This window comes from Zonotrichia leucophrys, chromosome 1A (assembly GCF_028769735.1).
Source record: "Zonotrichia leucophrys gambelii isolate GWCS_2022_RI chromosome 1A, RI_Zleu_2.0, whole genome shotgun sequence".
NCBI lineage: Eukaryota > Metazoa > Chordata > Aves > Passeriformes > Passerellidae > Zonotrichia > Zonotrichia leucophrys.
The window spans coordinates 38,800,866-38,828,612 of record NC_088170.1 but is presented as its reverse complement, the minus strand read 5'-3'; the positions used below and the strand labels follow the sequence as shown (position 1 = coordinate 38,828,612).

Sequence of the window (27,747 nt, the reverse complement as noted above, 5' to 3'; positions counted from 1 at the left end):
AGCCCTCCTCCTCCTCCTCCTCCTCCTCCTCCTCCTCCTCCCCCTGCCCCCATCCCTTCCGAAATTCAACTACAGCGAACCCCGCCACCTCGGCACCTGTGTTTACAATGTCCTATATATTTGTGGTTAACAAAGTGAAGGTGGTAACTACTGGTGTCTCAATAAAGTTATGACGTTCAAAATAACCATACTATATGGAAAAAAAATGGTCTGGATTTTCTTCTTTGGGGAGGGATGGCTTTTTTAGCTTGGTTGGCTGCAAGAGCATTGGCTCCTGTGCTCCTGCATGGCCAAGCTGGCAAGCTTAGTGACAATCAGTGGCTTGGATGGAGGAAAGAAACCTAAAGAGCTGCCCTTATTAAGGTGTTTCGATGGAAGCTAATGGTTGTATGTTTTACTTGGCCTAAGTTTCAAATCACACACACCATCAAGTGTCTCTCACCTAATCAGTAGGAAAACTTGAGGAACCTGACATGCCATGTTAGAAGTGAACTCTCACTGTGAAAAGGATGTGGTAATAGGAGGTGTGGATGGGGACTTACAGGAATATAGGATACAAATCCATATGGAAAGAAACACCTTCTATTTCCACACCCAGGGAAGCAGAAGTGTTTAGTCCTTTGATATGTCTTTAGTCATCTATGTGTGACCATTGCTCAGGTGTCTGGTGTACTGCAGGTGTTCAAAACATAATCAAATCCTGGGAAATGAGCTCTCAGGACCATTGTCCACAGTGGGTGTCAGTGGTTAGCAGCCCATCACTAAAAAAGATCTTGTTCCAACAGTCTTTGCAACAAAAATGAAATTCAAAATCCCATCCTGTGCTGATGCTTAGCTAAAGCTTCCCTCTCATCCCCTTTTAATGAGTCTGTCACCCAAGTACCTGAGTATCACATTTCCCAACCTTTGTAGGGTTTGAGGACAGTAAACAGAGGCACATGATGGTGAGCAGGCTCCAGCCAGTCCCCCAAACTCTCTCCCCTCTTGGGGCCACTACTGAGCACACACTGCAGCTGCACATCAGATTATGTGCAAAAGTGTTGGTGGACCGACCCATCTGTTTCATGATTAATCTTTGTTTGGACAAAGACCCTTCCTACAGTCACAGCTTTTGGGGTGGATGTTTTGTGGAGATACCAAGCCCACAGAAAGGCAAATATCTGTGTTGGCAGCAGGTGGTGTTAAGAACTGGTGAGACAAGATGTTGCCAAAAGCAAGCATTTCAGATGAGTAGGACTCCAACATTACTAGTTTGTTTGTGTTTTCTAATCATTTGAAATCTCTTTAGTTTTGCTCTCTGGTATTTCACATGCTTATGAGTCATGTTTTGAAGCTTCTCCCTGCAGCCATGACATCTAGAAACAATTCTGTTATAAAGTTGTTTTCTTTTTTTTTAAAGTTCACATAATCCCAGGACTCAAGGAGATGAAACTCTGGTTAGTGCATCAAGGAGATCAATAAAATGATATGAAACAACCCATTTGCCTCCCTCATAAATCCATCTGCCCTAAAACAGTACAAATTCTGTTTTGCAGAGTGGTTTGACTCTCTCTGGGGGAGATCAGCACACTCTCATCATTCCCCCTTTCTCTGGCAGTAGCTCTCCACATTGGCTCTCCCAATTCTCACAAGAGGGTGCTGGCGGAAGGAATCTGTTGTTTCCAGCTTTCCTTCCTTAACACTTGTTCTTTTTATCGCCCCATCTTATTTCTCTGCCCTTCCAGCATGGCTGGAAACAGTGGCCTGCAGAGAAACGATGAGTATTAGGGCACTGTACCTGTGGGAAGCACAGGCTGCAGCTGGTAAAGGCAGATGAGGTGACCTTGGGGTGGAGCTGTGTGAGGCCTCACAACGCCACCCCCACCATCCCCTTCTGTCTGCCGTGGGAGCAGAGCGAGTGTGGCAAGCTGGTCCTGGCAGAGAGACCCTTCCTTCTTCCCATGTCACCTCCTGCAAGCTTTGCCAAAAATCATGGCTTTCCTTTCCAGCCCCAGCCTCTGTTAGCATCAAAACAGAAAAAAAGTCTCCCTAAACATATCTCACACATCATCAGTAGAGGGAAACATGATGTGATGGCTTCTGCCAGCAATCTGGGAAATGCTTCCCAGCTCCTCAGCACCTACAAGAGCACTGTGCAGGGGCTGCCCCCAGCTCCCTGCTCCCCGTGGCACATTCGTCAGTCATGCTGTTCATCTTTCATCCAGCAGAGTAGTGACCATGTTTCTTCCTTTCCTGCAGAGAAAGCTTCCACAAAACCAGGAAGGCAGCAGTACAGCTTGGAACCAGGAATACTGTGTGTATAATCTCTAGCACTGGGGACAGAGAAAATGGGAGAGTAATCACAAAAAGAGAGAGAGAGAGAGAGAGGGAGGAATGAGAAATGTGGGAATTCAACACAAGAGGGGGAGCTGTATATCTGGTAACCACTGAATCATATAATTCATTTACTTTTGCATGGATGGTGAGGTTCAGTGACCAATATCCTGCATTCCTGAGGAGATCTTGGCTGCATGGGAATACGGCACAGCAATTTCTGATAGGGTAAGAAGCATAAACAGAGGTTAAAATAAGTTTGATCAATACAACCAACAGAAACTCGGTGCACTATTTCATCTTCCCATTGCTGCATAAAGCTTTCAATGAGCAGACATTAATGGAGCAGCTCACAAGCTTCTGTAGCACTTTCCTTTGGAGGGCTGTGAAATGCTGGACAAACAGGCATTTAATGCTGCAAATGGCCTCGTTTGCTAAATCCTACTACCCACATTTTTTCCAGGTCAAGTAGTTAATTGACTGACTCAAGGTTAGGGCAGAAGCTCAGTGACAGAACCACAGGAGTATCCAGGCAGAATCTGGCACAAGTATTTTCACCAAGAAAAAAATGCTTTGCACCAGGTCTGCATTCCAGCACAAACTGGCAGAAAAAAGATAAATCCAAATGACAAAGATTAGTGACTACGAGCTGAAGCCAGATATTTAAATTAGGAACAGGGCACATTTTGAACTGCAAGAGGTGACAAGCCGTTGTACAAACAAGGAAAGTGGCAGATTTTCTATCTTGTATCTTTAGGAAAGTTGTTTTGCTCTCTCATTGACTTCACATTCTGCCTTATCACACTCTCACACAGACTCTGCTCTTGTTAGTTTCAAAAGGACTCACTTATGGATAGAAGAAGACAGAAATGACTCCTAAATTCCCAGCCCTGCAATGCAATAGATGCTGACAGTCTCTAGGCACACCCAAAGCCTTGCTGATTTCAGTGTCGCTCTGAGCAAGGATGGAGTCTGACTGTGCTCATCAAGGTGCATGACTGCAACCTTCAGTGGCATTAAATAACCATAAGCTGCTGCTGCAATGCTGAAAAAGTGTCATCCTGTTTTAAAGCAAAGGCACTTGCCTGCAGCTTTTTAATGACATGGACAATGCTGTGCTATGCGTTTTTCTACAGGACTGGGAATTCTTCTTTTGATACTGGCAAGAAAACAAATCTTTGTCAGTACTAAATCTGTCCATTCTACTTCTAATACAGACTTCAGACCTATTCCTATAATTATTTGTACCTATTCACAGCTTTGCCCACAGGAATACTCTGAATGACATCACTGAGACCAAGCTCACAGAGAAGCCTAAACCTAAGGAAACTTGTTTGTAGACCCAGGTTCTAAATCCTGCATTTTCTTCTATCTTTGCATAAAAGAAGCTTAAAAAATGTAATTCTGCCCGTGTACCTAATTCCGGTTGAATGTCTGTATATTTGTGAGCCTTGCATGAAGGAGAAGGATCTGTAATCTTTGTATATTTTGAAGAAAGAAATGTAAGAAAACAATAGACAGAGGATTTACAGGAAAGGAAGCTGGAATCCTCTGGCAGAAAAACCCTGCAGCAAAAGCCATCATTCCATAGAATAAGGTTAATTAACTGGCAATTATTTCTGAAGTGCATCTGAATCGAATACATCTGCCACAAAGATGTCATTATGAGTGTATCAAGCCACTGAAGGAAGTCAAGACTATTTAACACTCCCACCCTCACCACAACTGTGCTGCTGCCCATGACTGAAACTGCACGTCTCTCATGTTGGAGCCCCTGCAGCCACAATACACGCAGGGAAACACACAGGGCTCTTCCTGAAGCCCTCCTGCCACAGCCTGACTGCTGGCCATCACACACATTAAAATACACCATTCATGCTCCTGGAGGGCTCTTCTGCTGACTTACAATATTGAGAAAGCAGTGAGATTGAATCTTGTGTCTTCCCTCCTCCTCAGCTGAGCTGATTCAATGGAAACAGCCTGTGTCTGCCAATAAAGGATCTCAAATAAGAGCAAACTCAGTGCTCTCTGATTTTGTCTGCATTGCTCAAGCAGGCATGCAAGCGATTTTACTGTTGTCCCTGACTCGAGACTAGCAACAACTGCTCCAAACAGCGGTGAGGATTGAGAACCACTTGTCATTTGTCCTAGACACCTTTCTACTGCTTCCCTGAGGACATGGTCCACCTACATTCTTGTTATGGCCTGCAAAAGAGAGAGGGACAGGGCAGGACACAGACTGCAAGCTGAGATACATGAGTGCCATGCATGTGGTGCCTATGGAACAGAGTGCAGCTGAGAGCTGGTACCTGGGCTGAGTCTTCCCTCGGGGTTGCTTGGAACACGATGCACTACCAAGGAACCTACTTCAACACCAGGCTACCTCAGGGCTCTCTGGCACTCAGGGTGACCCCATTTCACAGGACCCAGGATTCACAGTGCCAACGGCACCTCAAGGACTCTGTTCTGTTTTGTGCCCCTCACTTTAAAAAGCACACTGAGATGATGGAGCAGGTCCAGTGAAAACACATCCTATGTGGAACAGCTAAGGGAGCTGGGTTTTTTTAGTCTAAGGAGGCTAAAAAGAGACCTCATTGCTCTCTACAACATATGAAAAGAGGTTATAGTGAGGGCGGGGCTGGTCTCTTCTATTGTGCCTGTATTAAGAGAACTAGAGGAAATGACTTTAAGCTGAGACGGGAGATTTTTCCCCCCACTGTTATGGTGGTCAGGCATTGAAATAAGCTGCCCACAGAGGTGATGGGGGTGTTCTCATCCCTGGGGGTGTTCAAGCAGCATCTGCATCTGGCGCTGCGGTGATGTGTCTTAGGGCTTACAGTGGCAACGCTGGGCGGACAAGTGGACTTGACGATCTCACACGTCCCTTCCAACCCTGATGATCCCATGATTATATGATCCTCACAACCCTGCTCCTTTTTCCTCCTCCTCCTCCACACACACACACGCTGGCAGTGGCGGCCAACAGGTGCTTCTTTCTCACACACCTGAAGGCCACAGGTAGGAAACAGAGACACCTGCACTCCGCAGAAGGAAGGTGCAGGGCCAGGCGTTCCGGTTCCGCGGCTCTGGCCCGGGCCCTGCCCGGCGCCGCCTGGCGCGGGGGCGGGGCCTGAGCGGGCCGAGCTGTGGCGGCGGAGGGCGGGCGGGAGGGAAGGAGGCGGCCGCTCCCGCTGCAAGATGGCGGCGCAGAGGAGGAGTCTGCTGCAGAGTGTGAGTGGCATCTTCCCCCCCTCCGAGCACACGCACCCCCCAGGTGGGTGCGAGGGAGTCCCCGGGCCTCCTCCTCACCCGCCCCCCGCGCTGCCGTGTGGGAAGGGGGAGGTTCCCCCGCCGCGGGCGGTGGGTCGCTGCTCTCCCGCCCCCTGTGCCGCCTCAGGGCAGGGGCCGCACTGCGGGGTCCCGCCGTGGCCAGCGGCCCGCCCGCTGCCGGACCGGCCGCTCTGCAGCGCACGGTGGGCCACAGGTGGCTGGGGGGCCGTGCCGGTGCTGCGGGCTTCGGGGGGCCCGCTGTGCGAGGGGGCAGCTGGCGCCTGCAGGCCTGGCTGGAGATGGCGGCCCCAGGGATGTCTCTCTCATTGCTGGCTGCAGCATCAGGCCCCAGTCCCTTGTCCTGGTTGAGTAGTCCTGGGGGAATCCAGAGCTTTCCCTACACTCCCGTGGCAGGGGTGCTTGAGGATCTGATTCGCCATAGGAATAGCTAAGCTAGTGCTGTGCTGTGCTGTATGGAGTGCAAAACTTGTGTGCAAATTTCGCATCTGGTTTCTTGTTAACAAGAGCCGGAGTACAGCCAGAGCTCAGCCTCAGTGGGGACACTTGGTAAGTGATACTGTTCTGCAGGGCAAAATGTGGAGTTATTGGCTGTGTATTAGTTAGCAAAGGGAGAGGGGTTGAGAAGAGGGTGGGGGTGGACTGGTGATCTGTACTGCACCACGATCTTCCCTTCAGCCTGCTTGGGGTTTACATGGTCTCTTTCCTCTTCCTGCCAGGAACAGCAGCCCAGTTGGACAGATGACTTACCATCCTGCCATCTCTCTGGGGTGGGCTCAGCTCCAAACCGTTCCTACAGTGCAGATGGCAAGGGGACAGAGGGTCACCCCTTGGAAGATAACTGGTTGAAATTCAGGTAAGTGGGTTGCACCTGGGACACTGACTCCTGCTGACACAAGTGCACGTGAAAGAGGTATTTAATTTGTCACACAGGATGTGGAAGAAGAGGGTGGGGCCTGAGCATACAAGAGGTGTCTATGGGAACTTGCTACTTATATCTATGTCTTACAGAGATCTGTGACCTCTTTGCTTCTGCCCTCTTGGCAGGAGTGAGAACAACTGCTACCTCTATGGTGTCTTCAATGGCTATGATGGCAACCGAGTCACCAACTTCGTGGGTCAGAGGCTCTCTGCAGAACTGCTGCTGGGCCAGCTCCACGCAGACCACAGCGATGCTGACGTGCGTCGAGTTCTGCTGCAGGTAAAGAAGCTTTGAGTGGGAGCAGCTCCTGCTTCTTGCATTACCCACCTCCTCTTTGCCATCAGGGGAACAGCATCTGGTTTCTGTGGGGGTTGGAAACATCTGGTGGTTGCAGTTGCACTCATCCTGAGCATCTGTAGTGCTTTGTTTCACTCCTGCCACATCCCATCTGTCCCCTGGCTCCGTCAGCACAGTGCTGAGAGCTCTCCAGGAAGCTGCAGCCAGCCTTCCCTGGACGTGTAGGAACAAGTCAGCCTGTGAAGGAGATGACAGTGAGTGAAGGGGAGAAGTTAATGTGTGGGGAGATGGATTTGTGAGTGTGCTTTCTTGAGTGACAGGATCAACACACAAGATCAGATAGGTCTCTGACATTGCTGTGAATGTAATTTTTATGGTGTTGTCTTCTGTTTTGAGTTGTTGCAGATTGTTTTTACAAGCTGTTAACTGGTTGTGCTGAAACAATTGTTTCAATGTGCTGTAGTGGTTGTTGAAAGTCTGTATGTACAGTGATCATCCACTCTTATGAGCTGGTTCTTAGGTGAGGATGAGTACCTCAAAGTCTGTAGGCATCAAATAAGTGCTTTGTTTCTCTTTATGGCCTTTTTTAGGCTTTTGATGTGGTGGAAAGAAGTTTCCTGGAGTCCATTGATGATGCCTTAGCAGAGAAGGCCAGCCTGCAGTCTCAGCTACCAGAGGTAATGTGACCTTAAGAGCAGAGCTTGCTGGAGGTCCCACCTTCCAGCTTGCTGGGTGAGGTTTGGGCACATTAGTCAGTTTGATCCAAGGGAGGCTGTAAGTGGAAGTTACTTCTCCATGGTTCTCTTCTGGAAGCTTGCATGAGGAGCAGCAAGTGCCTTGGTCCATTTCCCGGAGTTGCCACTGTTGGAGCTGGCACTGCTCAGACCTGACATTGGTCACCTGAGTAAGGCACTGGGTGTATCACAGAGAGCAGTTCAGCCTCTGCATATGGCTCTGCCAGGACAAAGCCATGCAGATGAGAGGAAAGGCCTCACATTTGCATGGCGTCTGGGCAAGTATGGGCTCTGTTCTTCAAGTGTACTGGACTGTCCTCTCCAGAATTATATCAAAGCTGTGTCATTCGATAGGATTGAACAGAAAATTTCATGTCTTGTACAGGTATGACACACGGCCAAGGCATGTCAAGATGAGTCCCCTCCCCGCAGAATTTGTATTCCAGCTGTGATTTCTGCGTTGTGGACTGTGTGTTTAAGCTTCTCCCTCATTTTGGCTTCCAGGGTGTCCCTCACCACCAGCTCCCTCCTCAGTACCAGAAGATTGTGGAGAGATTGAAGGTTGTAGAGCAGGAGATCTCTGGAGGAGCCATGGCTATTGTGGCTGTCGTTCTCAACAACAAACTCTACATCGCCAATGTGGGTGAGTTGGTTTTTGTCAGTGGCTCAGTCTCAGCATTCCTGAGGATGGCAGGGGCTCCAGGGAGACATTTGAATGTGGGGGGCAGTTTCTTTGGTGTGTGGCCAAGCAGCAGTATGCTTGCTGCTTGCACGAGCACTTGAAATCAGCCTGACTCTTCATCCCTGCAGATGTTGCTGCGTGTGGCCAAAGAACAGAGGGAAAGCGGGTTGGGAGGAGGAGTGCAGGTTCACTGTGAGATAGAGAACCTTCCTGGGAGGTAGCAGCTCAGGTCTGGATGGAGAGCTGCCTAGCAGGCCCTTACTATGCTACTAGCAAGGCTGCTTTTTGGAGATCATGATGAGACAGTACATGAGCCTTTCTCTTCTTTTCTGTCTTTATTCCTGTCTCTGCTCCTTTTCCCTTTGGATGTGTTGTCCCTGTTAACAGCAGAGCTTTCTGGTGCCTCATCTCGCTGCTCCCACTGCAGGTACCAATCGGGCACTGCTGTGCAAGTCCACGGTGGATGGGCTGCAGGTGACTCAGCTCAACGTGGACCACACGACGGAGAATGAAGATGAGCTCTTTCGCTTCTCTCAGCTGGGTGAGTGTTTGGGTGTCATGTTCTTAGCTGAGAACATCGCATGACTGTTTATCTGGGGCACCAAGACTGACTCAAGCCACAGGAACAATAAATAACCACGAAAAGAAGCTTACTGTGTTTTCAGGTGACAAGGTCAGGGCCTTCTTTTTGTGCCTTTCTAGCCATTCTGGGGCTACAGGGTGAGCAAGCTCATCTCACTGACCCAGCAGAAAACTATGCTTTTGTTTCAAGTTTTGAGTGTTGGTTTTGTGTCCAGCTGCCAGAGTGGCATTGATCTGCCCTCCAGCTGTTGCTGCAGTCGATAGGAAGGCAGGAGTGGAAGCACAGAGCCAGAGGGTAGGAGTGAAGCAGACAAAGTATGACGGCTCCTGTGGAGGCAAACCGCAGTTTATGCTGCTTTAAGTTCTGTGTTATGCCTCACCCTCAGGATGGTACATTTCAATTTGCCTTTGTACAAGCTGCTGCTGAAAAAAAGCAGCTTCACTTCAGACAGAGCCAGGCCAAGCACTGGCATTTACTTCTCTCACATCAATAACTACGGAACTCTTAATGCTGACATTTTGCTTTAGGCAATTTCTCTTTTCCTTTACAGTGTTTGACATGTTTGCTTTCTTGGTCTAGAGCTAACCCAGACCACTTGTGTGATTGCCAGTACCAAATTCTTCTTATTGAGATACTTGGGTCCTGTACTTTTATTTAGGCAGATCTGAAGTGGCATTCTTCATTAGATTCACCTGGCAGATATGTTCTTATCAGGTGAGACTCCTGATGTGGTAATTTCTGCTACTAGGTCTTTTATTCTATTTCTCTTTCATTCCCATTCTACTCCTGCACTGGGGATATGTGCTGTGAAACGGAGCACTGAATACAAGAATGCAGGGAGAGAGACTTTTTGAGTGTTTTCAGTACCAAAAATGCAGAATTTATCTGCAGTCCATAGGAGAACAGGGATCTGTTAGATGTACCAACCTTAATGTGGTGCAGCTCTGGTGCTCCTGCCTGCAGTCCCAGCAGAAGGAAGATCCTGTGGAACAAGGCAGTGTGCACAGGCTGTTTAGGGGCCCAAGGGAGGTTGTTTTTGGGCTAGGTTGAAGCACAGTGATAAGAGGTAGTGGGGATAGCATTTGTCATGATGGTGCCTGTGCCACCCCTGTCTTGGGGGAGGGGTGGGAGAGGTCTTGTGATGTTGTGATTCTTCAGCTGGCACATCACAGCTTGTTCAGTACCCTGGGAGAGTTGCTGTGATGTAGACGTGACTTCTCTTGGCGTCCTGTGAGCCTCCCTGTGTGTGTGTCTGTCAGTGGCATGTACCTCCCTGCCAGGAGCTGGCAAATGAGCCAGGCCATGTTGATGAGTCAGCTGTGGTCTGCAGCAGATGGAGGACTTGTGTCTTACTGCTGGGGTAGGTGTGGAGCCATCTGTGCAGCAAGGCTTGGTTTGACTCAAAGAGGGAGTTTCAGCTGGACCCCTGCCTTCCCCTTGTACTCAGGAAATCTATGAAATCATAGATTTCATCCCTAGATTAAATCTCAGTGTTTTCTGGCTGATAGCTCTAGGTATGAAGAAAGGGGGGTTGCCAGAACAGACCAGCTAAGTGGATCATCTCTGCTACAAGTCCTGCCTCAAACAGCAGCAGCACTCAGATGGTCCCTGTTAGAACTTTTTTCAAGGTGGGATTACTTCCTAGGCTCTGTATCACCATAAGTTTATTTATAGACATACTTGCTTGATCATTGTTATTTTAGGAGTAGCCACGTCAATTTGAGCACTTGAGCAAATTCAGTGCCTCTTGTAGACAGCTCTCCTTTTCTCGGAATCACAGCATGGGTAAAGTTGGAAGGGACCACAGTGGATCATCTGGTCCAAGCTCCTGCTCAAGGAGGGTCATCCCTGAGCACATTGTACAGGTTCTTCAGTATCTCCAGTGAGGGAGACTCCACAGTCTCTCTCTGCAGCCTCATGTGTTAGTGGAATTGCCATGTGGAGCTTAGGAGCAGGGGTCAGTTACAGCTGGAAGAAAAAGCAGGATCCTTCACTTATGTTTTCCTTGTTCCTGCCTTCTCCTCCCATCACACAGCCCAGAGCTGGCGGGTGCAGGTGTTCCCCTGCCTTTTCAGCAAATGCCCGTGCAGCCAGGCCAGCTGCTGCTGGTGCCTTTGGACCAGGATGTGGACTTTGTCTCAGGGCCAGCTGTTGCATTCAGATTATGCCTGTTTTGCTGTGTGTGTCTCCCTCCTTCTCTCTTCTTCCCAGCTTGGAACTAAGGAGAAGGTGTCCCTTCAAACACAATTACTCCTTTGCTCCATTTAGCTCCTGATGATTCTTCAGTGTCTCGTTTTGTCTTACAGTTCTGTGTAACTGTGGATATTTCTTTTCTCAGAGGAAGTTCTGCAAGTTTCACAAAGTTAATGAAGCATTTTTGGTTTTCAATCTGACAGGCTTGGATGCAGGGAAAATAAAGCAAGTGGGAACTATTCGTGGGCAGGAAAGCACTCGGCGCATTGGAGATTACAAAGTCAAGTACGGCTATACCGATATTGAACTGCTCAGGTCAGAAAAACTCAACTGTGGGGTTTCAAGCCCTCGTTTTCTTCATGATCACTCCCTTCTCAGCTCCTATGTCACCATTAAATGCCAAATTACTGTCTCCTTCCAGTGCTGCTAAATCTAAGCCCATCATAGCAGAGCCTGAAATCCACGGAGGGCACTCGCTGGATGGGGTGACAGGCTTCTTGGTGCTCATGTCTGAAGGGCTCTACAAAGCACTGGAGGCAGCCCATGGGCCTGGGCAGGCCAACCAGGTGAGCCTGCTCACAGGGGAAACATTCCTGTGGATACTGACTCGCTCCAGTGGTGTCAGCTGCTCTCATACAGGCTGTCCTCCTCATCTGTGCTGTCACTGCTGGCCAGGCTGAATGCCTGTGCCACCCCATTCCAGTCTAATAATGTGGGAGTTCCTTTGCCAAGCCCATTCTTCTTGGCAGCTGCCTGTCCCTTAGGAGTAGCTCATTAAAGGGAGTGGGATGACTCAAGGCACAAAGGCACATTATCAGCAGGTAAGCATCACAGTCAGATGAGTTGCCATAAAAAACCCTTAGATCAGATGGCAGGAAAAGGTTTCCTCCAAAATCTCCTAGAAGTCTTTCCTTTGGTGATTTTTTTTTTGCTCCTTCTCTGCTCAGGAAATTGCAGCCATGATAGCCACAGAGTTTGCCAAGCAGACGTCGCTGGATGCTGTGGCACAGGCAGTGGTGGACCGGGTTAAGCGCATTCACTGTGACACTTTCGCCAGTGGTGGGGAGCGGTCCAAGTTCTGTCCCCGTCACGAAGACATGACGCTGCTTGTGAGGAATTTTGGGTACCCCCTGGGTGAGATGAGCCAGCCCACACTGACACCAACACAAGGTGTGTTGGGGAGAGAATGAAACAAAATGGGGTGAGGGAGATAAGATCTCTTGATTGATCCAGCCCTCACCTCACACTGGGAGAGGAGCTAGTTGGTGTAGAAGGAATTTTCTTATTAAACAAGATTATTGGCTTTTGAGTTGTGGAGTCTGTGACAATTTGACAGGATACAGTACAGCATCAAGGGCACTTTGATACAAATTCTTGGGGTTTTTTTGCTGCTGTGCTTCACCTGCAGTTGCTCATGTCTGAATTGCATTTTATAGCTTCTGTTTTTTCCCTTCTTAGGAGGCCGTGTCTACCCAGTCTCTGTGCCATATTCCAGCTCCCAAAGCACAAGCAAGACAAGTGTCACGCTGTCTCTTGTCATGCCTTCTCAAGGCCAGATGGTCAATGGTGCTCACAGCAGCTCAACTCTGGACGAAGCCACTCCCACCCTCACTAAGTAAAGTCCTGTGCTCTCGCTACCCAGAGTTTTCCCTGCACCTCACACTGCATAAAGTGGTTGAAAAGCAGAGACAGCTGTCAGTTACCTGTCAGTCAGTCAGTCCCTTATCTGGAGTGTGCTCCCCCCCCACTACAGCCCTGACAGCCAGCATAACGTGTTAGCTGGAAAGCGATTTTGTGAGGAGTGGGAATGAGTGAAGCAGCAGCTCTGAAGCCAGCTCTGGCAACATGCCCCGGGAGCAGCATCTGCTGCTGTTCATGGAGGGCATTCTGGCAGGGAGCAGCCCTTCTCTTTGGACCTTGTGTGCCAAGTGTGTTGGGTGCTGTGCACAGAGGGAGTGTGGGTGCCCTTCATTGCAGCAAGGAAGAGGGATTATGCAGGTCGTCTGTAAGGCTCTTGGAGAGGCTGCACTGCTGAAGCTGATTTGCTTACAGGCACAGCCTAGGATAAAAAAGGTGGACAAAGGTTAGAATTGGGTCCCCTTTGGATCCAGTCTGCAGGGTCATACTAGTTAGTGGCTGTGGTTTAGGCTGAGCCTTTGGCACAGCTGGTGTGTACACGCTGCTCAGTGAAGAAGCGCTGTGGGTATTGTGCTCTGTAGCTCCAGAAACAATGAGGCTGACGCACTGGAGCTGCCTTGGCTGCAGCACAGGTCATGCAAGAATAGCTTTCCTCGCTGCCAGACTCTTCCCGTAAAGCTCATACTGTTCTGGGTATGGGGAGGCCAGCAGAGTGCATGCCTGGTTTTTTCTGCTTCCTCTCTGTTCCTCAGATGCCTGGTTGTACTTAAGGCCTTCCAGTTAATGTGAATCAGATTCCTTTGATGTTTGTCAATTCCAATCAGTTCTTAACACTTTGAGTGCTCTCATAGAGCAAGTGACTGTAACTTTTTACCTGTCTGCTAGGACGGCTTGATCTGTGGAGAAACTGGTGCTTGTTCTGGTGCTTTTCTTGCCAGTGCATCAGGTGGAGTAGAATAAAGATGTTTATGTTCTCTCTCTCTCCCCCCTTAGCCAAAGCCCAACGGTGACGCTGCAGTCGACCAACACTCACACGCAGAGCAGCAGCTCGAGTTCGGACGGAGGTCTGTTCCGCTCCCGCCCCGCCCACTCGCTGCAGCCCGACGAGGATGGCCGTGTGGAGCCCTACGTGGATTTCGCAGAGTTTTACCGGCTCTGGAACATGGACCATGGCGAGCAGGGAGCACTGACTGTGTCCTAACTTGTGTCTGCCTCCTGCAGACACCCTGTGCTCCTCTGTGTGAGCAGAGACTGAGGCAAGGGTCAGAGTGTTCCACTGAGGGCTGCCTTCTGCCCGCAGCTAACTCCTGTCCAGGATGTGCTGCACACTGAGCAGGGGATCTTGTGCACTACACACGTGTTGCCTGTGCCCTGCTCCCAATCCTGCCCAGCCCTGGGAAGCCCTGTGAATAGGGGAAGGGGTTTTGAATGCAGCCCTCACTGCAGGTTTCAGCAAATAAAGGTGTGGAGCGGGCTCCTTGTGGATGCTGCAGGAGCCGGGCCCGTGCCAAGGCTGTGTGTGTGCGCGTGTGTAGGTGTACACGTGTGTGCCTGCGTGTGTGTGTGTGCTGTCATAATGTTTCCACAACTCAATTCATAATGCTGTGATTCCAGTGTTCAACTCCATAGAAGATACCTCTATTTTGCAGAATAAATAACTTATAGCTACAGTCATTGGCACCCGTGTGGCTTGCTCGCTTCCTTATAATGTCGTGTGTGGGTGTGACAGCTCCTCCTGGTGAAACCTTCTGTTCCTCCTGAACTGAGGCTTGCACCTTGCAGGAGGAAAGCTTCTGCTGAAAAAGTGGCCTGAAGCCTTGCAGGTGACTTAAAGGCATAAACTCTTTGTTTACTTACTTGCTGAGCTTTGGCACTGAATTATGGCTTAGAGTCAAACCATAAATACGGGTTATTGTTTTTTGTAGGTAAAATGCATGTTTTTCCCCTTAATGTAGGCCATCTGGAAAGGTGTAGAGGGCAGGTGGAGTTTGTAATGAAGTTTCCCTGTACAGGCAGCTGGTGGTGCACAGCTGGGAGTCACAACTCCCGTGGTGCCTGGAAGATGCGGATGGGCAGCCTCGTGTCGGAGCGGGGAGCTGTGCAGCGAGAGAAGGGTCCTGCTGCCTGCACCGCCGTGAGCCCGGGCCTGGCCCTGCTGGCCGGGGCGTCGGGATCGCGGCAATCCTCCTCTTCAGTTCAGATTTCTGACGGCAGGCGGCAAGCGAGGCTCTTCCCTCCCGCCTCCAGCCGTCCCCTCGAGCCTCCCCCGCGCCCTGCAAACCCGGAGGCCTGGGGGCTGACCCGCGGCGCCTGGCGCCTCTGGGGCACTGCGGTGAGGCACCAGGCAAAGCCAGGAGAGGGCTAGAGGGGATCAGAGGGGAAGGGGCAAGAGGCAGAACTGGCCGGGGTTCTTCCCTGCGTTTATATTTGCATCCAGCCTTGTCACTTTAGGAAGAAGTGGAATGAGAGGGGATTAGGATGATGCAGCACGGGATGCTGCCATTAAAGCCACTGTATAGCCAAGCCCTGAGGTGTGGTGTGCGGGTTTGAGGCACTTGTGGCATGCCAGCCTGGAGAGTAGGAGAGGAGGATTTATCCCTTTGGATAAATTAAGCAGCACTGAGTGCCCAGAGGCCAGACCTGAGCTCATTGAGAAACATGTGGGCAGGATCAGAGCGGTGGGAAACGCCCGTTTCCTGGGAAGGCACAGCAGGGATCCCGTGTGGGTGTGGGTGTGGGTGCGCGGCCCTGCCTGTGCCCCTCCGGCTGCGGCCGGCACGGCTGTGCCCGCGGGGCTCCCTGCGCTGCCGGCCCGCCTGCAGACGCTCGCGTTTCCCTGCCCCGTGCCGTTCCCAGGAGGAATGGGTGTGCTGAACGTGCCGGCACAGGCACCTCCTGCCGAGACCCTGCCAGGGCGGGGACGTTCAGTGGCGTGCAGGCAAAGGCAGCGGAGTTGCGGGAGGTTTGGTGCCTTGTCGCCAAGGCTGAACATCACAGGGGCTGGCAGTCCCTCAACCCCGTCTCCTGCCCTTGCCTGTGCCCTGCAAGGAGCAGAGAGTTCAGGTATCTGAGCCCAGCTTGGCCTTGCTGTCCAGGGCTGCTCCAAAATGCCGTTTGACCTGGGGGCCCAATCCTCCAGATGGTTGTGTGGCTATTTAACAGGACAGTGTGATCCTAGTATGGATTAAAATGGAGTTGAAAAGGTTTTGTCCTATTCTGTGTTTCCTAACCTGGCACAGATCTCAATAGCTGTATAAACAAGTTTTTCTTGCTTATTCCCCCTTCCCATTATCTCTGGTATTTGTGAACTTATACTGAGAACTGTTCCAATGGGAAATATTCCAGCAAGTGGATGCTCCAGATAAAAGTTTAAGAATTGCCAACACACTTATATAAAGCAGATCACGCAAAACAAACTGATCCTTAGGCATCATTACCAGTTTAGGAAGTACAAAAAAATAAAGTGGGTAGGAGAGGGTGGATTACACTAAGCTGTGCCTGTACAGCCTCTGGGAACGAGATGAGGAAGGCAGGTTTTCTGTGCATGCTCTGTGAGCCATGGCTTAGGAGTCCAGGTCAAAGGAACAGACTGAACATTGTGTACAGGGGCAAGAGGCTCGTGAGCCAATATTGGTATTTAATATTGTCCCCAGGGAGCGAGGGGAAAGATGCAGGTTGTAACAACAGTGGAAAAACCTCCTCTCCCCTGCCCCTTTAAAATGAAGGAGTGGCTGGAAGAGGACAGACCCAGAGCGATCCCTAGAAACAAGAGCAGGGGCCTTTTTGCATTGCAGTGAAATTCAAAACCACTAGAAATGTAAAGACCTAGACAGAGAAAAACAGTGCAGCTACGCTTCACAGGGCTGCTGGAGAGAAGCTAGCACATTAAGATCTGAATAAGCAGGGTAAGTTTGTCTTACAGGCAGCTAATATTATTTTTAAGGGCTATCCTCCTGCAAGACAAGGGTCAAAATGAGAAGTCCTATCCCTAGAATGGGAGTAGCAGGAATGCTTTGCATGTCCCTGAGCTCTGGTCACTGGCTGAGGGTCATTGGAGGTGCTCAGGCCAGTGAGACAAGCCTTTGGATGCCACCTAAAACTGAGGTTCTCAGCATCTCTGTGGCTAAAGGATCACCAGGGACTTCTTTATTTTAAGCTCTCCATTAGCTGAACAGCACACCCATTTATAACAAAATCTTTAAATAGCAGAGAATAGCTGGAAAGGGTCATGGCCAGCAGTTAGTGCTCAGCTCCATTACATGGCCTGTGGGTAAGTCACACAGGGTTTGGGTTTTCTACAGCAGCCAAGGCATCAGCTGAAGCTAAGACAGGTTATTTTTTCCCCATTCACTTTGTTGCTCTTGTCACACCTGAACTTTCCAGTAGGGAATTCCAATTGGATGCCACCAATGCTCCCTGGATCACACAAGGGTAATGCAGCACCCTCAGCCAGAGTCCCTGCTCCCTCAGCCACCATGCTCAGAAGAGGAAGGAATGTGTTCCTCTTCCCTCTCCTCCTTTTTTATTTCCCCACCACATTAAGGCTTTTAGTGTTAGGAGACCTAAGAGTTTGTGGCACCACTGAAAAAATGCCACAATTGGCCTGGTGTCTTCTCAGGGTGGAGATAGCCATAGCTGAAAGGCGAATCTGCCTCCAAGACATAAATATTGTTTAATTTGACAGATAATAGATAGTTGTTTATACACAAAATAATCTGATTTTTCCTTCTTCAGAATGTCTGAGGAAGGGCTTTAGAGTAATCCTGTGCAGTTCATTACTCAAGTGACTCACCTTTCTCCAGAGAAGAGCATCACTGGCACCCTAAAACATCTATGCCCTTAAAGAGAGTTGTAAATAAACCACCAGGGATGGGTTAGGTATTTTAAATCCTATAGCTCTTTCTGTAAGCACAGGAATTCTATTCAGAGCATTCTGGCAAAAATTCAGCATGAGTACTTATATTCTGCCAACTCCAATCCCCTCCTGGAGTTTCAAATGGATACGATATTTATCTTCACTTTCCGTCTTAACTATTGTGTGTTGTCACTGTAGGTTGCTAAACAACTGCTGCCTCATCGGTGGCTGCATTTTGCTGGTGAATAAAGTGAGCCCCATGTGCCTATGAACCATAAAGCTATTTGGAGCCCTTGCATAAGAACCCCAAGATACGTGTAAGCTGTTAATATTTATTATGTGGAGCTGAGAACATCACTGAAGATGGAGGGATTACAGTAACTGAGTTCAGGCTGTTGAGCAGCCAGACAGAATGAAAGAGAAAACAGATGCCCTGAAGGAATAAGCGCAAAATGCATGAGGAATTTTCTGCATGCAGGATTAGACTCCAGTGGAGCACGGAAAGAAAAAGGCTGGAAATGCTCCAGAGAGCCAGGGCAGATAGGACAGAGGCAGCACTACAGCTTCTTGCTTGAGGTGAATCTTCCCCTCAATGCTTCCCCCAAGCAGGCAGCAGTTCACCCATGGGCTCGCTGGGGTGCAAACAGCAGGAGCCTGTGAGAAGGTTCAAGGTGTTTCCAAGGCACGGGAAAGAGGATTCAATCTTCTGGGATGTGCAATGCTTGGCCATTGGCCCTCTCACTGCTACGTGTTTCAAGAGCCTTCTAAGCAGCTTTTTCTTTCTGTCTCATCTCTCAAAAACAGCACGACCCAGAAACCCTGCATTTCTTCTGCTAGTTTTGCCTGAGTTGGCCAAAGGGTTTCTCTCTTCCTTACAAAAAGCAATTGATGGTGGAGAACAACAACAGGCCCTTTCTGCAGAGCAAGGTCCTCAGTGAAGCAGCTGCTTTAATGTCCAAAGGACTGGTGACAAGGAAAGCCACGACTCAGAGAGCGAGATGTTCAGGGAGGGCAGACAACCCCGCACCTCCCACTTCAGAAGTTACAGAAATGCTTCTGCACAAAACCCTTGTGGTTACTACAGCACCAAGGTGGCCATCACCCACCAAAATATCTTGGGAAGCTACTGTGGCTTGTTCCAAAAGCAGCCACAGACCCAGCCATCCAAAACTGAGGTTCCTTTAAGTAGTTGGGCATTTCCAGACACACAACTCCGAGCGTTCCCAACCAAAGTGAAAACGGGCAAAGGCATCGGCCTCCAAACTCTGATGAGAGCTGGTTGCTTTGGAAAATTCAGGGCTTCTTTCAAAGTAGTGGGATCAAAACAGAGCTGTTAGTGGTTTCGTGCCTCAGAGATTGGGAAAGTCCCTGAGTGCAGCAGCCCCAGCTGGCGCTGGAGCACAGCAGGTAGCTGCTCTTGTTTGTCTGTGAGCTCGGGGCTCCTCCTGCCCTGTTGGTGCCGAGCCCCTCGGCGCCTGTCTTGGCTGCCAACCTGCCCAGCACAGTGGCCAAACCCAGTGCATCCATGCCCCTGAGGCAGCCTGGCAGGGTCCCGCTCACACAGCCAGGGAGAGGGATATCCCATGAACAGGGGCAGGGCAGAGCCCCAGGGCCTTGTCTCTATCCCAGTTCCAGACCCACCGTGCGAGGGCCACCGTCCCAGGAAAGGGGCACCCCTGTGCCTGGTTTTAGGCAAAGTGGGGCAAACTGGCTGGGTCACCCCGTGCAGCCTTGGCTAAAGGTGTGCTGTGGGTGCTGCTGCAGGGTGGGTGTGGGGGCAGAAACAGAAACTTATCTCTGAATGGACTTGCCAGGCACTGCTCATTGGTTCAGCGTGGAGGATGGCCCCAGTCCTGCAGACACGTCTCATGTAAGGACAGAAGTGGCTCATCCCTCTCTTTGAAGCAAGAAATATACAGAGAAGCAGCTTCAGAGCTCATTCCTAAAACACTTACAGCTCTTAAATGCAAATGAGTGTCAGGCACTAAGGCAAAATAGGTTTTGATATGAATTCTTCATCCAGGTAGTTCAATAATTTACTGAACTCCCCACCCCTTAATCCCAATGCATTCTGGAGCCAACTCTGCTTTTTGTTATTGTTCCTGTCATTAGCTCTTCCAGGATTTCTCAGCTGCTGCATTGAGGAATAACCAAAATAGCTCCACAAGGGACTTCTTGGAGATCTGAAGGCTTGAAACAACAACAGCAAAATAACAAAAAAAAAGGAAAAGAAAAGAGAAAAAAAAAGGCTAGATGGGAACTGGAAAGGTGAGGAGACAAAACCAACATGCAGCCAATAAAAGCTTTCAGAGAAGAGATAAGAGCAACAAAACATAGAATGGCTTACTGCTTGCTAAAGGTGTGATGGGAATATGAAAAGCACTTTTGCAAATGTCTGGAGGGGGAAAGAAATTAGAGAAGTGTAACCATTAGTAAATGAGTATGTGAGTGCATTATTCATGCTTGCAAATATCTGAACTGCAGAAGTGCGACATTTTTGTTTCTGTCTGCCTTTAGTGGCAAATGTAAGAATTTTGGATAGCAAGGATGTAATTAAGACCTAGTAAAGCAGCTTGTGCCTGCTGCAGCAAGCAAGGAACGTGGCAGCCTCTCTCCCAAGCTCCAAAGGGCTGTTCACCTGCATGAAGGGACTCTGTGTTTGTAGAACTGCAGCTCGATTCAGCATGAAAACAACCCAAAGAGATTTAGCACTTAGGCAGAAACACGGTACAATATTCAATGATTTAGCTGAGGCACATATTATCTGGTGCTCTTTACCACAGGACTTCAATTTTGGTAAGTCACCCAGGTCCTGCGGCTGCCTGGCACCAAGGGGCCCTTGCTGTGGTCTCCTTGGCCCTGGCAGTGTCCCCTGGAGGGCTGCAGGAGATCACACCGTGCCTGGAAGCAAGGTGGGCGGCCCAATGTGCCTCAGATGCAGCTACCCTTGCCAGCCCCTCCACGGGGCCGCCGCTCATTGCTGTGCTTGGCACCTGCAGACAGCCCGGCCACAGCTGCCGGGCGCCGCGTCCTTCGGGAGACGCTGCTAATGGTCTTGTGTGGAGCTCTAAGTGGGCTGGGGACCTGAGGCTCTCCGAGCAGGAGAAGCATTTCACTCCTCTCTAATTAGACTGATTTCTCGAGCCAGAGCATTGGAGCATTGGTTCCTGGAGAAATAGATGGCCCTGTGGGCTGTTGGCCAAAACGGCTGCGGACGTGGCAGGATCCTCCTCGCAGGAAGCTGGGAGGCACTCTGCTGCACTGAGCCTTTAGCTACAGCCTCTCCCACACTTCACTGCCAGATGGACACACGCTGGCTCTCTTGTCCTCAGGGCACTCAAACCCCATGGCACAAATCAAAACATGTGACGAACGTGGCAGTGCTGGGTTGATGGCTGGACTTGATGTTGGAGGTATTTTCCAGCCTAAACGATTCTATGGCTCTGTGACAGGGGAGAGGTGTGAGGTCCAAGGGTTAGTGAGGTCTTGCATCCTCTGGGAAAGCCAATTTGGTGCCCAGTAGCACAGAAATGAGGGTGGTTTCCAGAAGAAGAGCAGCCATAGCTAGTGGAGATCAAGGGATGAGGGAAGATTATGTTGTGACAAACTTTGTTTGAGAGGTGGCTGGTGTTTATTGAACCACAGGTGGGTGGCAGCTTCGACAGGAAATTTCAGCAGAGGATATCAGTACTTCTGTTTCTGAAAAAGAGAATGAAAATTGACAAGGCTATAAATACAGCTATGTGGAAGCACGCTGCCTGGAGGACCTGGGCTGTGATGATAAATGACTGCTGAGTGCTATTTAGGGCACAGAGGCCTAAGGAAGTGCCAGCAAACTAAATATCCAGTCAAGCCTTGGCATCTTCACTAATGAGTTCAAAGGAGGATGGCAAAGGGCTCCAGGCTCCCAACTTATCCGGTGCTGATGAAGTCCCTGTGGTGGAAAATAGCTCTGAGAGGCATGAACTGCAGCAGTGTCACTGCAGAAACATTCCCAGGCAGCAGAGCTGGGGTTGTGAGGGCCTCATTAGGAGGCATGTTCACCAAACCGTGTCAAGCAGATCATCTGGCGTGGGCACGTGGCAGGGAGGTAGCACAAAAGGGGCTCTGGCACGCAGACTCGGTGGGGACAACATTTGGAAAATATGATGGGCATCAAAACCAAAAGGGGTTGGTGCGACACCAGGTCGAACCACCTGTGGAGAGAAAGTCCCGTGGAGCTGGGCTGGCCAAACATCCTGATCTGCTGATTTCTCCATGCCCACTTCAGTGCCTCCATTTATTTTTGCTAGCACGATCAGAAAAACCAAGTCACAAGAGGGTTTTCAAATCAGAATAATTCCCTGGCCAAGCACCAATAAAATTCTGACTTTTTATTCCCGCCTGGTATGTAAACACATTTCAAAGGGCTTCAGCAGCAGAGGAGAAGGAATCTCTAATCTGAGCCAGCTCCTGTGAGCTGGGAGCAGTGGCCGTGCTCGCTGGGCACTGGCTATTCTGTGGCAAGGCATCACTCCTGATCTGTGGGGTGTAAGGGAAGGAAGTGACTCCAGAATTTGGTGTTTGCACTTGCCTTGGGCTGCTGACATTGCAGCTCTGTCGCTGGTGGGCTGAACTCTGCAGTGTCCCCATCCTCCAGCCTACCCCCAGGCTGCCCTTTGGCTCTTTTGGAGGAGCCAGAGGAAACCAGGTCGAGGAGCTCATCTGGATTAAAAAATAACCCAGGGGAAAAAATAAATTTAAAAGGATTTTTTCAGCCAGATCAGTTCCCCAGCTGGGCTTGGCGAATGGACTTACGTGCAGCAGAGCTGCTAGCAGCACTGGGGTTTGGGGCCATTCCCACCAAAATTGTGGGGATTGTGCTGGGGATGGCAAGTGCAGAAGTGCAGGGGGCCTGGGCCACAGCAGCAAGGTGCAGCAAACCCTGCTTGGCCTTGCTGAGCTGGTACTCACAGGGACCATGCACATGAGGGGCAGAGCGAGGTACACATCTCTGAGCACGGGGGAAACTGGAGAGGAGCCAGCACAGGTCGTGGCAGGGTGATGATGTGGGCAAAACTGGGGTTTGCTGCCCTGAGGGTAGGAAAGGGCTGAAGAGAGGAGGGTAGAGAGGGAGAGTGCTGGCATAGAAGGCTGAGGAGGGACTGAGTGACTCTGCTTGTCCTGGTCCTGGCCACTTGTGGTGTTGGCCAAGGTGCCCTGAGCTTCCTCCCCTCAAACAGATCCCAGGGCTGGCTCGTGCCAACAGACAGCAAGGGCTGCAATGTGCTAACACTGACTTAGGGAGGCTGAGGACTATGAAATGGATTTAGTCCCCTTCTAAGGGCTGAGATCTGAGAAAAGATTTGCAAACCACCCCTTCAGAAACCCCTGTTTCCACAGAACTAAGAACAGGGCTCCCCAGTCTTCTGAACTCATCTCCCATGTGCTGGTGCTGTCTGTTTGCAGAGATGCACAGCAATGCCTTGCTCACCCCCAGCTCCCTCGCTCTCCTCTGGAATCCCCAAATACCTCCAGTTTATCACTCCAGCAGCATGGCATTCCCACAGGGGAGCAGGTGCCACCGTTGGCTAACCAAGGCATGTCACAGAGACACTGCTGCTCCCCTCCTTCTGGGTACACTGAGCACACAGGCTGGCTGGAAATGAGAGAGACCAGGGGAGATCAGCCCTCTGAGGAGTGTAGCCTCCCCACAGCTCCCAGGGAGGATCCACAACAGGGACAGAGTCAATTCTCCATTATCTGCAGCACAGGGAAGGCAGCTGGGCTCATGAAGAGCTGGCAGGAAGATGGAGGAGCTGAAGGGATACAGCAGAGTTTGCACTGTGTTTACACAACGTGTCTAAAACACGAGGCCAAACCATTTCACTGGGACCTGGCTGACGTGCAGCACTTTGCCCACGGTGACTGCTGCTGGAGGGAGAGCAGACACCCTCAGAGAGGCACCAGGACAAACCCCTGCAGGTCCTCCCACGCCGCTGCAAAGCCCAGCACAGCCCTGCAGGAGCAGCAGTGCTGCACACAAAGCGTGGTGCAAAAGCTTGAGGATGCAGTGCCAGCAAGAGGAAACCGTGCCTGGAGCCTGAGCCTTTGTGCCAGTCCTGCCCTGAAACTCCTCAGCTTGTTCCTAAATACCTGTGATGGGCCATGCTGGCCACCGCACTGAGCAGATGCCCTGGAGGCAGGAGAGGGTGACCAGCCTGAGGGATGTGTGGGCATGGAGTAGTCAGAAACACCGCCATGGCCAACAACAGTAACACAGATCTTGCTTATTTAACCCAGCCCCTACCCTAATTCATTGATCCATCATGCCTTGATTAGAGATTGGCTAGAAGGTGTTTGTTTTAGATTATACACGGAAACTCCAGTGCTTTTGAGGAAGCTCTGCTGTGTATCACACCCAGGTGTTCAAACACATGAATTGCATTGCTCAATATTCTTGTGTTTGGAGAAAATAATACCCAGCTTCTTTCTATCTGTGCTCTGTTCTCCCAGCCTCTGAGGTGCCTCAGGTAGCCTATCCAAGTGGTTCTTTGCAACCCCCAGGGCCCAGAGCTCCCAGAAAAGAAAAGGGGATCAGCAGAGGGGGTATAGCCAACAGACATCATTTCCTCACCCTTCTCCCCACCTCATCAATTTCCCCCATCCCGCTGACACTAAATGCAACTTCACCAGGCCTGAGCTTGTTCTGTCCTCAAGGCATCTGTGGTATTTTAGACACATACATGTTCTCCCCACCCTCCAGCCTCCGAGACCCATCTAAAGGGCTGAGGAGGGGGCTGCAGCCACCAGCAGCAGCAGCTCCCTCAGCTGCCACTTGGCCCTGGGTGGGCAAACACTTCCCCTCAGCACTAGCACATCTACTCAGCCTTGGTTGTGAGCAACGAGCTTCCTGCAAGCAATCTGGCAGCCCTGGGGAACTCAAACTAAAACTGAACCACAGAACATCACTCTGCCTCCCCACCAGCTGCAAGGGCCGGGGAAGACCTTTTTAAATAGAGTCTGCTGATCCCTGCTCAGTCTGAAGGAAAGCTCAGCAACATCTAAAAGCTGCCTGCTTTCACGTGCAAGGATTGTTCACTACAGGAAAAACAGGTTTAAATAAGTAAAAAGAAAAATAGAAGAGCACTTGAAAGGGAAATAGTTCTGCAAATTGAGACCCAAAGAATCCCGGAGGTATTTGATGCTTGAACAGCTGAATGAGATGCCATTCTGCAAGGCGAGGCATTCAGACTCATTTATTTATTTAAATTGGCATGAAGATGCTGCTCAAATTTGCTGCCTGCAGCCATGCATCAGCTAGGATCCAGCAGGCTGACAGAAGCACCTCAGGCACAGGGGGGTGCAGAGCCCCCCTCACTCAGTGCCTTCCTCAGGAGGGATTCCTTCCCTGAGGTGGGCACGGCAGCGAGGGTGGGCGAAGCAGGGGCAGCTCATCCTCCAGACTCCAGGCATGCACTGCCCTCCTCTCCAGCCATGGTTTCCCAGGTCAGGTGCAATTGCATGGGTGGTTCTTGGGAGACCCATGGGGATGGGGCCATCCTTTGCTCCCCCCAGGCTGTGACACTGCTGGTATCACATCAGATGCTGCAGAAACAGCCCAGCAGGAAGGAAAGCAATAATTCTCAGAGCGGTTTGGCCCTCGGCCAACAGTGTGTAAGCACAGCAGGGAAACCCAGCTCTGGGGCACCTGTGAGATGGGGCAGCCTGTGGCAAGTTTCCCCAAATTAATTTGGGAGTGGGAGTTAGCAAAAGGCAGGAGCAGCCTGTCAGACCAGTCCTTGGAGGTGTCGCAGTGCCGGTAACAGCTGTACCTGCCCAGGCAGGTCTGCAGGCTGCGGGTGGGATGCAGACCCCGTGCAGCGATCTGAAACTCTGCCTGATGGTCCAAACACGCTGTGGTCTGCTTACAGGGAGTGCCCACAACTTGTACTACTGCTTTCTCCACCCTGTGGTAAGCAGGGACAGAGAAGTTTTGGCCCTGGCAGGGGAGAAGAGCCAAGGGAAGAAGTCAGTAGCTCTGCTGAGCATTCTCGTTGCCGAAGCGCGAGGCCCCTCGCAGGGCAGGAGGGCTCCCAACACAGATGGAAAAGGTGCTGGTTCTGAGGGGTGGGTCCTCCAAATGCAGGACCCACTTTGGAGGTACTTTCTAGCCCCTTTCCTGCCCAAACAGAACTGCTGCAGTTGGTGAGAACAAATGGCTGTCAGGCAGGAAGCAGCAGGAAATGGGAATTCACTGCATGAGGTTGGAGGAGTCCACATAGGACTAGACCAACTCATTTTTGGCCACCAGCCTCTTCCTGGCCCCCCATGGCTCAGGATGTATAAAACACCTCAAGGGTTACTGCAGCCTGTCAGGAATGACCCTCAAAAAATCGGACAGCTAGGAAAAGGGGATTTTTGTTTCCCATTACCAGCAGGGCCTGAGCTCAGCTGCAGTCAGAGAAGAGGTTTGTTGGTTGAAGCTGGAAATAAAGGTGAGCTAAACCCAATCCAGGTTTTGTTTCACTGCATTATATTCCTCTCTTTAGGGCTCTGCTGACATTATATGTTGTTTTCCAGACTAGCGCCAGACATTTTCTGTGGACACATTCCCAGTGGTTTTCCAGATGAAGAGCTGTGATAAAAACCTGACCTATTATGTAGTAGGGCATTTCCTCTTCACCCTCACATATTCCAGGAATGGGATTTATTTGGGATATTTGCAGCTGTGAAGGAATGGCACCTGGGTAAAGCATCTCATGAATCACAAAAGGAACCCTCCACAATTAAAATGCAGCTAAAGAAAACACATGAAACCCGAGATATAGAACAAATCCCAGCTTGAATCATCTGGTTCCAAGACCTGCGAGGAGCCCATTGAGCTTAGCTAATATCTATTCACAACATGCAAGGAGCAAAGACAAACAGGGGTGGCCTGGAGCTAAAGTTACCCCGGCGCTGCTGTGGAGAGGACACCAGCCCCCTGCCCTGCCCTGCCAGCAGCCAGGGCACCCACCCTGCTCCCTCTGTGTGTGCCTCTCTGCTGCTGGCACCACGCTGTCCTCACACCGCAGAGCCCTTCTCCAGGCAGGGCAGGAACACCACAAATGGGAGCACACAGCCCTCTGCAAACTCAGGAGCTTTCTGGTGATGAGACCTCAGGCTTGGAAACCGCCTCGGTGCACTCCAGGCCCTGTGGCAGCCGGGCAGTGCCAGGGTGGGATGCACCCAGAGGGCAAGAGTGAAGCACCTTCTGTCCTCCCGACCCCCAGCTCATGTCTGGTGACATGACAGCCCCTGGCCAGGTATTTCTCACTCAAGAGCCTGTCTGAGGGGCACATGCAGCAGCCTCCTTCGCGTTCCTCCATGGAGGCGCCCCAAACACAGCAGTTAATTGTGACACCACACCCAGGAGGCGAGACAAAGGCAGCCCTGTGTAGGAGCATGCAAACCTACCCAAGCCCCCATGGCAGCCCGAAGTGACCCACAGGGATCAGCTGGCAGCTGACCCTGACATGAAGCCACTGCTGCCTCCCTCTCCCTGGCCAGGACAGCGCTGGTGCTGCCAACCAGCCCACGTGAAGCTCTGCTTGCGCTGGCACAGGCAGCAGGAGCTGGGCAAGCAAGGGCTGGCCATGAAACACTTGTGGTTAACCTGAGCCACTTTGGCAAAGCAGGTCACTGGCTGACCCAGGAATTTTGAAAGTGCCCAAGAGGAGGCCAGGCCTGCTCGTGAGGAGGCTGATGGTGACAGCAAGTCGGGTTCAGTTACCTTTTAACCCTGCTCAGCTGCAGGCAGCTCAGAGGCAATCAGATCTTTCAGTGTCATTTCCTTTCCAGGTCTCATTCTGCTTTCTGAATTTTGTGTTTCTGGGCAGTTGGGAATCTGCCCTGGCTTGGAAGATGAGCAAGTCTCCATTGAGGGCCCTGTGGGGTCACGAGCCCCCGTGCAGGCAGGGACTGTGGGTCTGAGAGCCTGCCAGGCCAGGCAGAGTGTGCAGCTCGTGGCAGCACAGCCACACTAGCCCTGCTAATAAACCATCACCCTGAGCAGGGTTTAATGGCTCAGGCAGGTTAATGAGCCTGGGAGAGCTGGTCTGGTTCACGCCTCACACGTGTGGCTCACTCAGAGCAGCCCAGGAGGGCACCACCATTAAACCAACGCAGCCACAATTTGCCAGCTTAGAGACTGCAGGGTCAGAGCAGTCCTGCTGAAGGTGGCTCCGTTGGCTCTCCTGCCTGTGCCTGTCACCCTTCCCA

At 50.8% G+C, this 27,747-nt stretch overlaps 1 protein-coding gene across 1 annotated transcript; it reads left to right on the top strand.

Moving 5' to 3' along the window:
• The first annotated feature begins 5,489 nt into the window (after positions 1-5,489).
• On the top strand, positions 5,490-14,320 carry TAB1 (TGF-beta activated kinase 1 (MAP3K7) binding protein 1). The gene is made up of 11 exons (XM_064702372.1): positions 5,490-5,544; positions 6,321-6,457; positions 6,649-6,802; positions 7,411-7,497; positions 8,059-8,197; positions 8,664-8,777; positions 11,216-11,327; positions 11,434-11,578; positions 11,960-12,182; positions 12,471-12,627; positions 13,644-14,320. Exons 1-11 carry the CDS (start codon positions 5,512-5,514, stop codon positions 13,849-13,851), a joined length of 1,509 nt encoding a protein of 502 aa, XP_064558442.1. The 5' UTR covers positions 5,490-5,511; the 3' UTR covers positions 13,852-14,320.
• Positions 14,321-27,747: the final 13,427 nt, after the last annotated feature.

Coding starts and splice junctions, on each gene's coding strand:
- TAB1 (XM_064702372.1), top strand. CDS start 5,512: ATGGCGGCGCAGAGGAGGAGTCTGCTGCAGAGT. Junction 8,778..11,215: donor CTTTCGCTTCTCTCAGCTGG/GTGAGTGTTTGG, acceptor TCAATCTGACAG/GCTTGGATGCAGGGAAAATA. Junction 12,183..12,470: donor CACACTGACACCAACACAAG/GTGTGTTGGGGA, acceptor TTCCCTTCTTAG/GAGGCCGTGTCTACCCAGTC.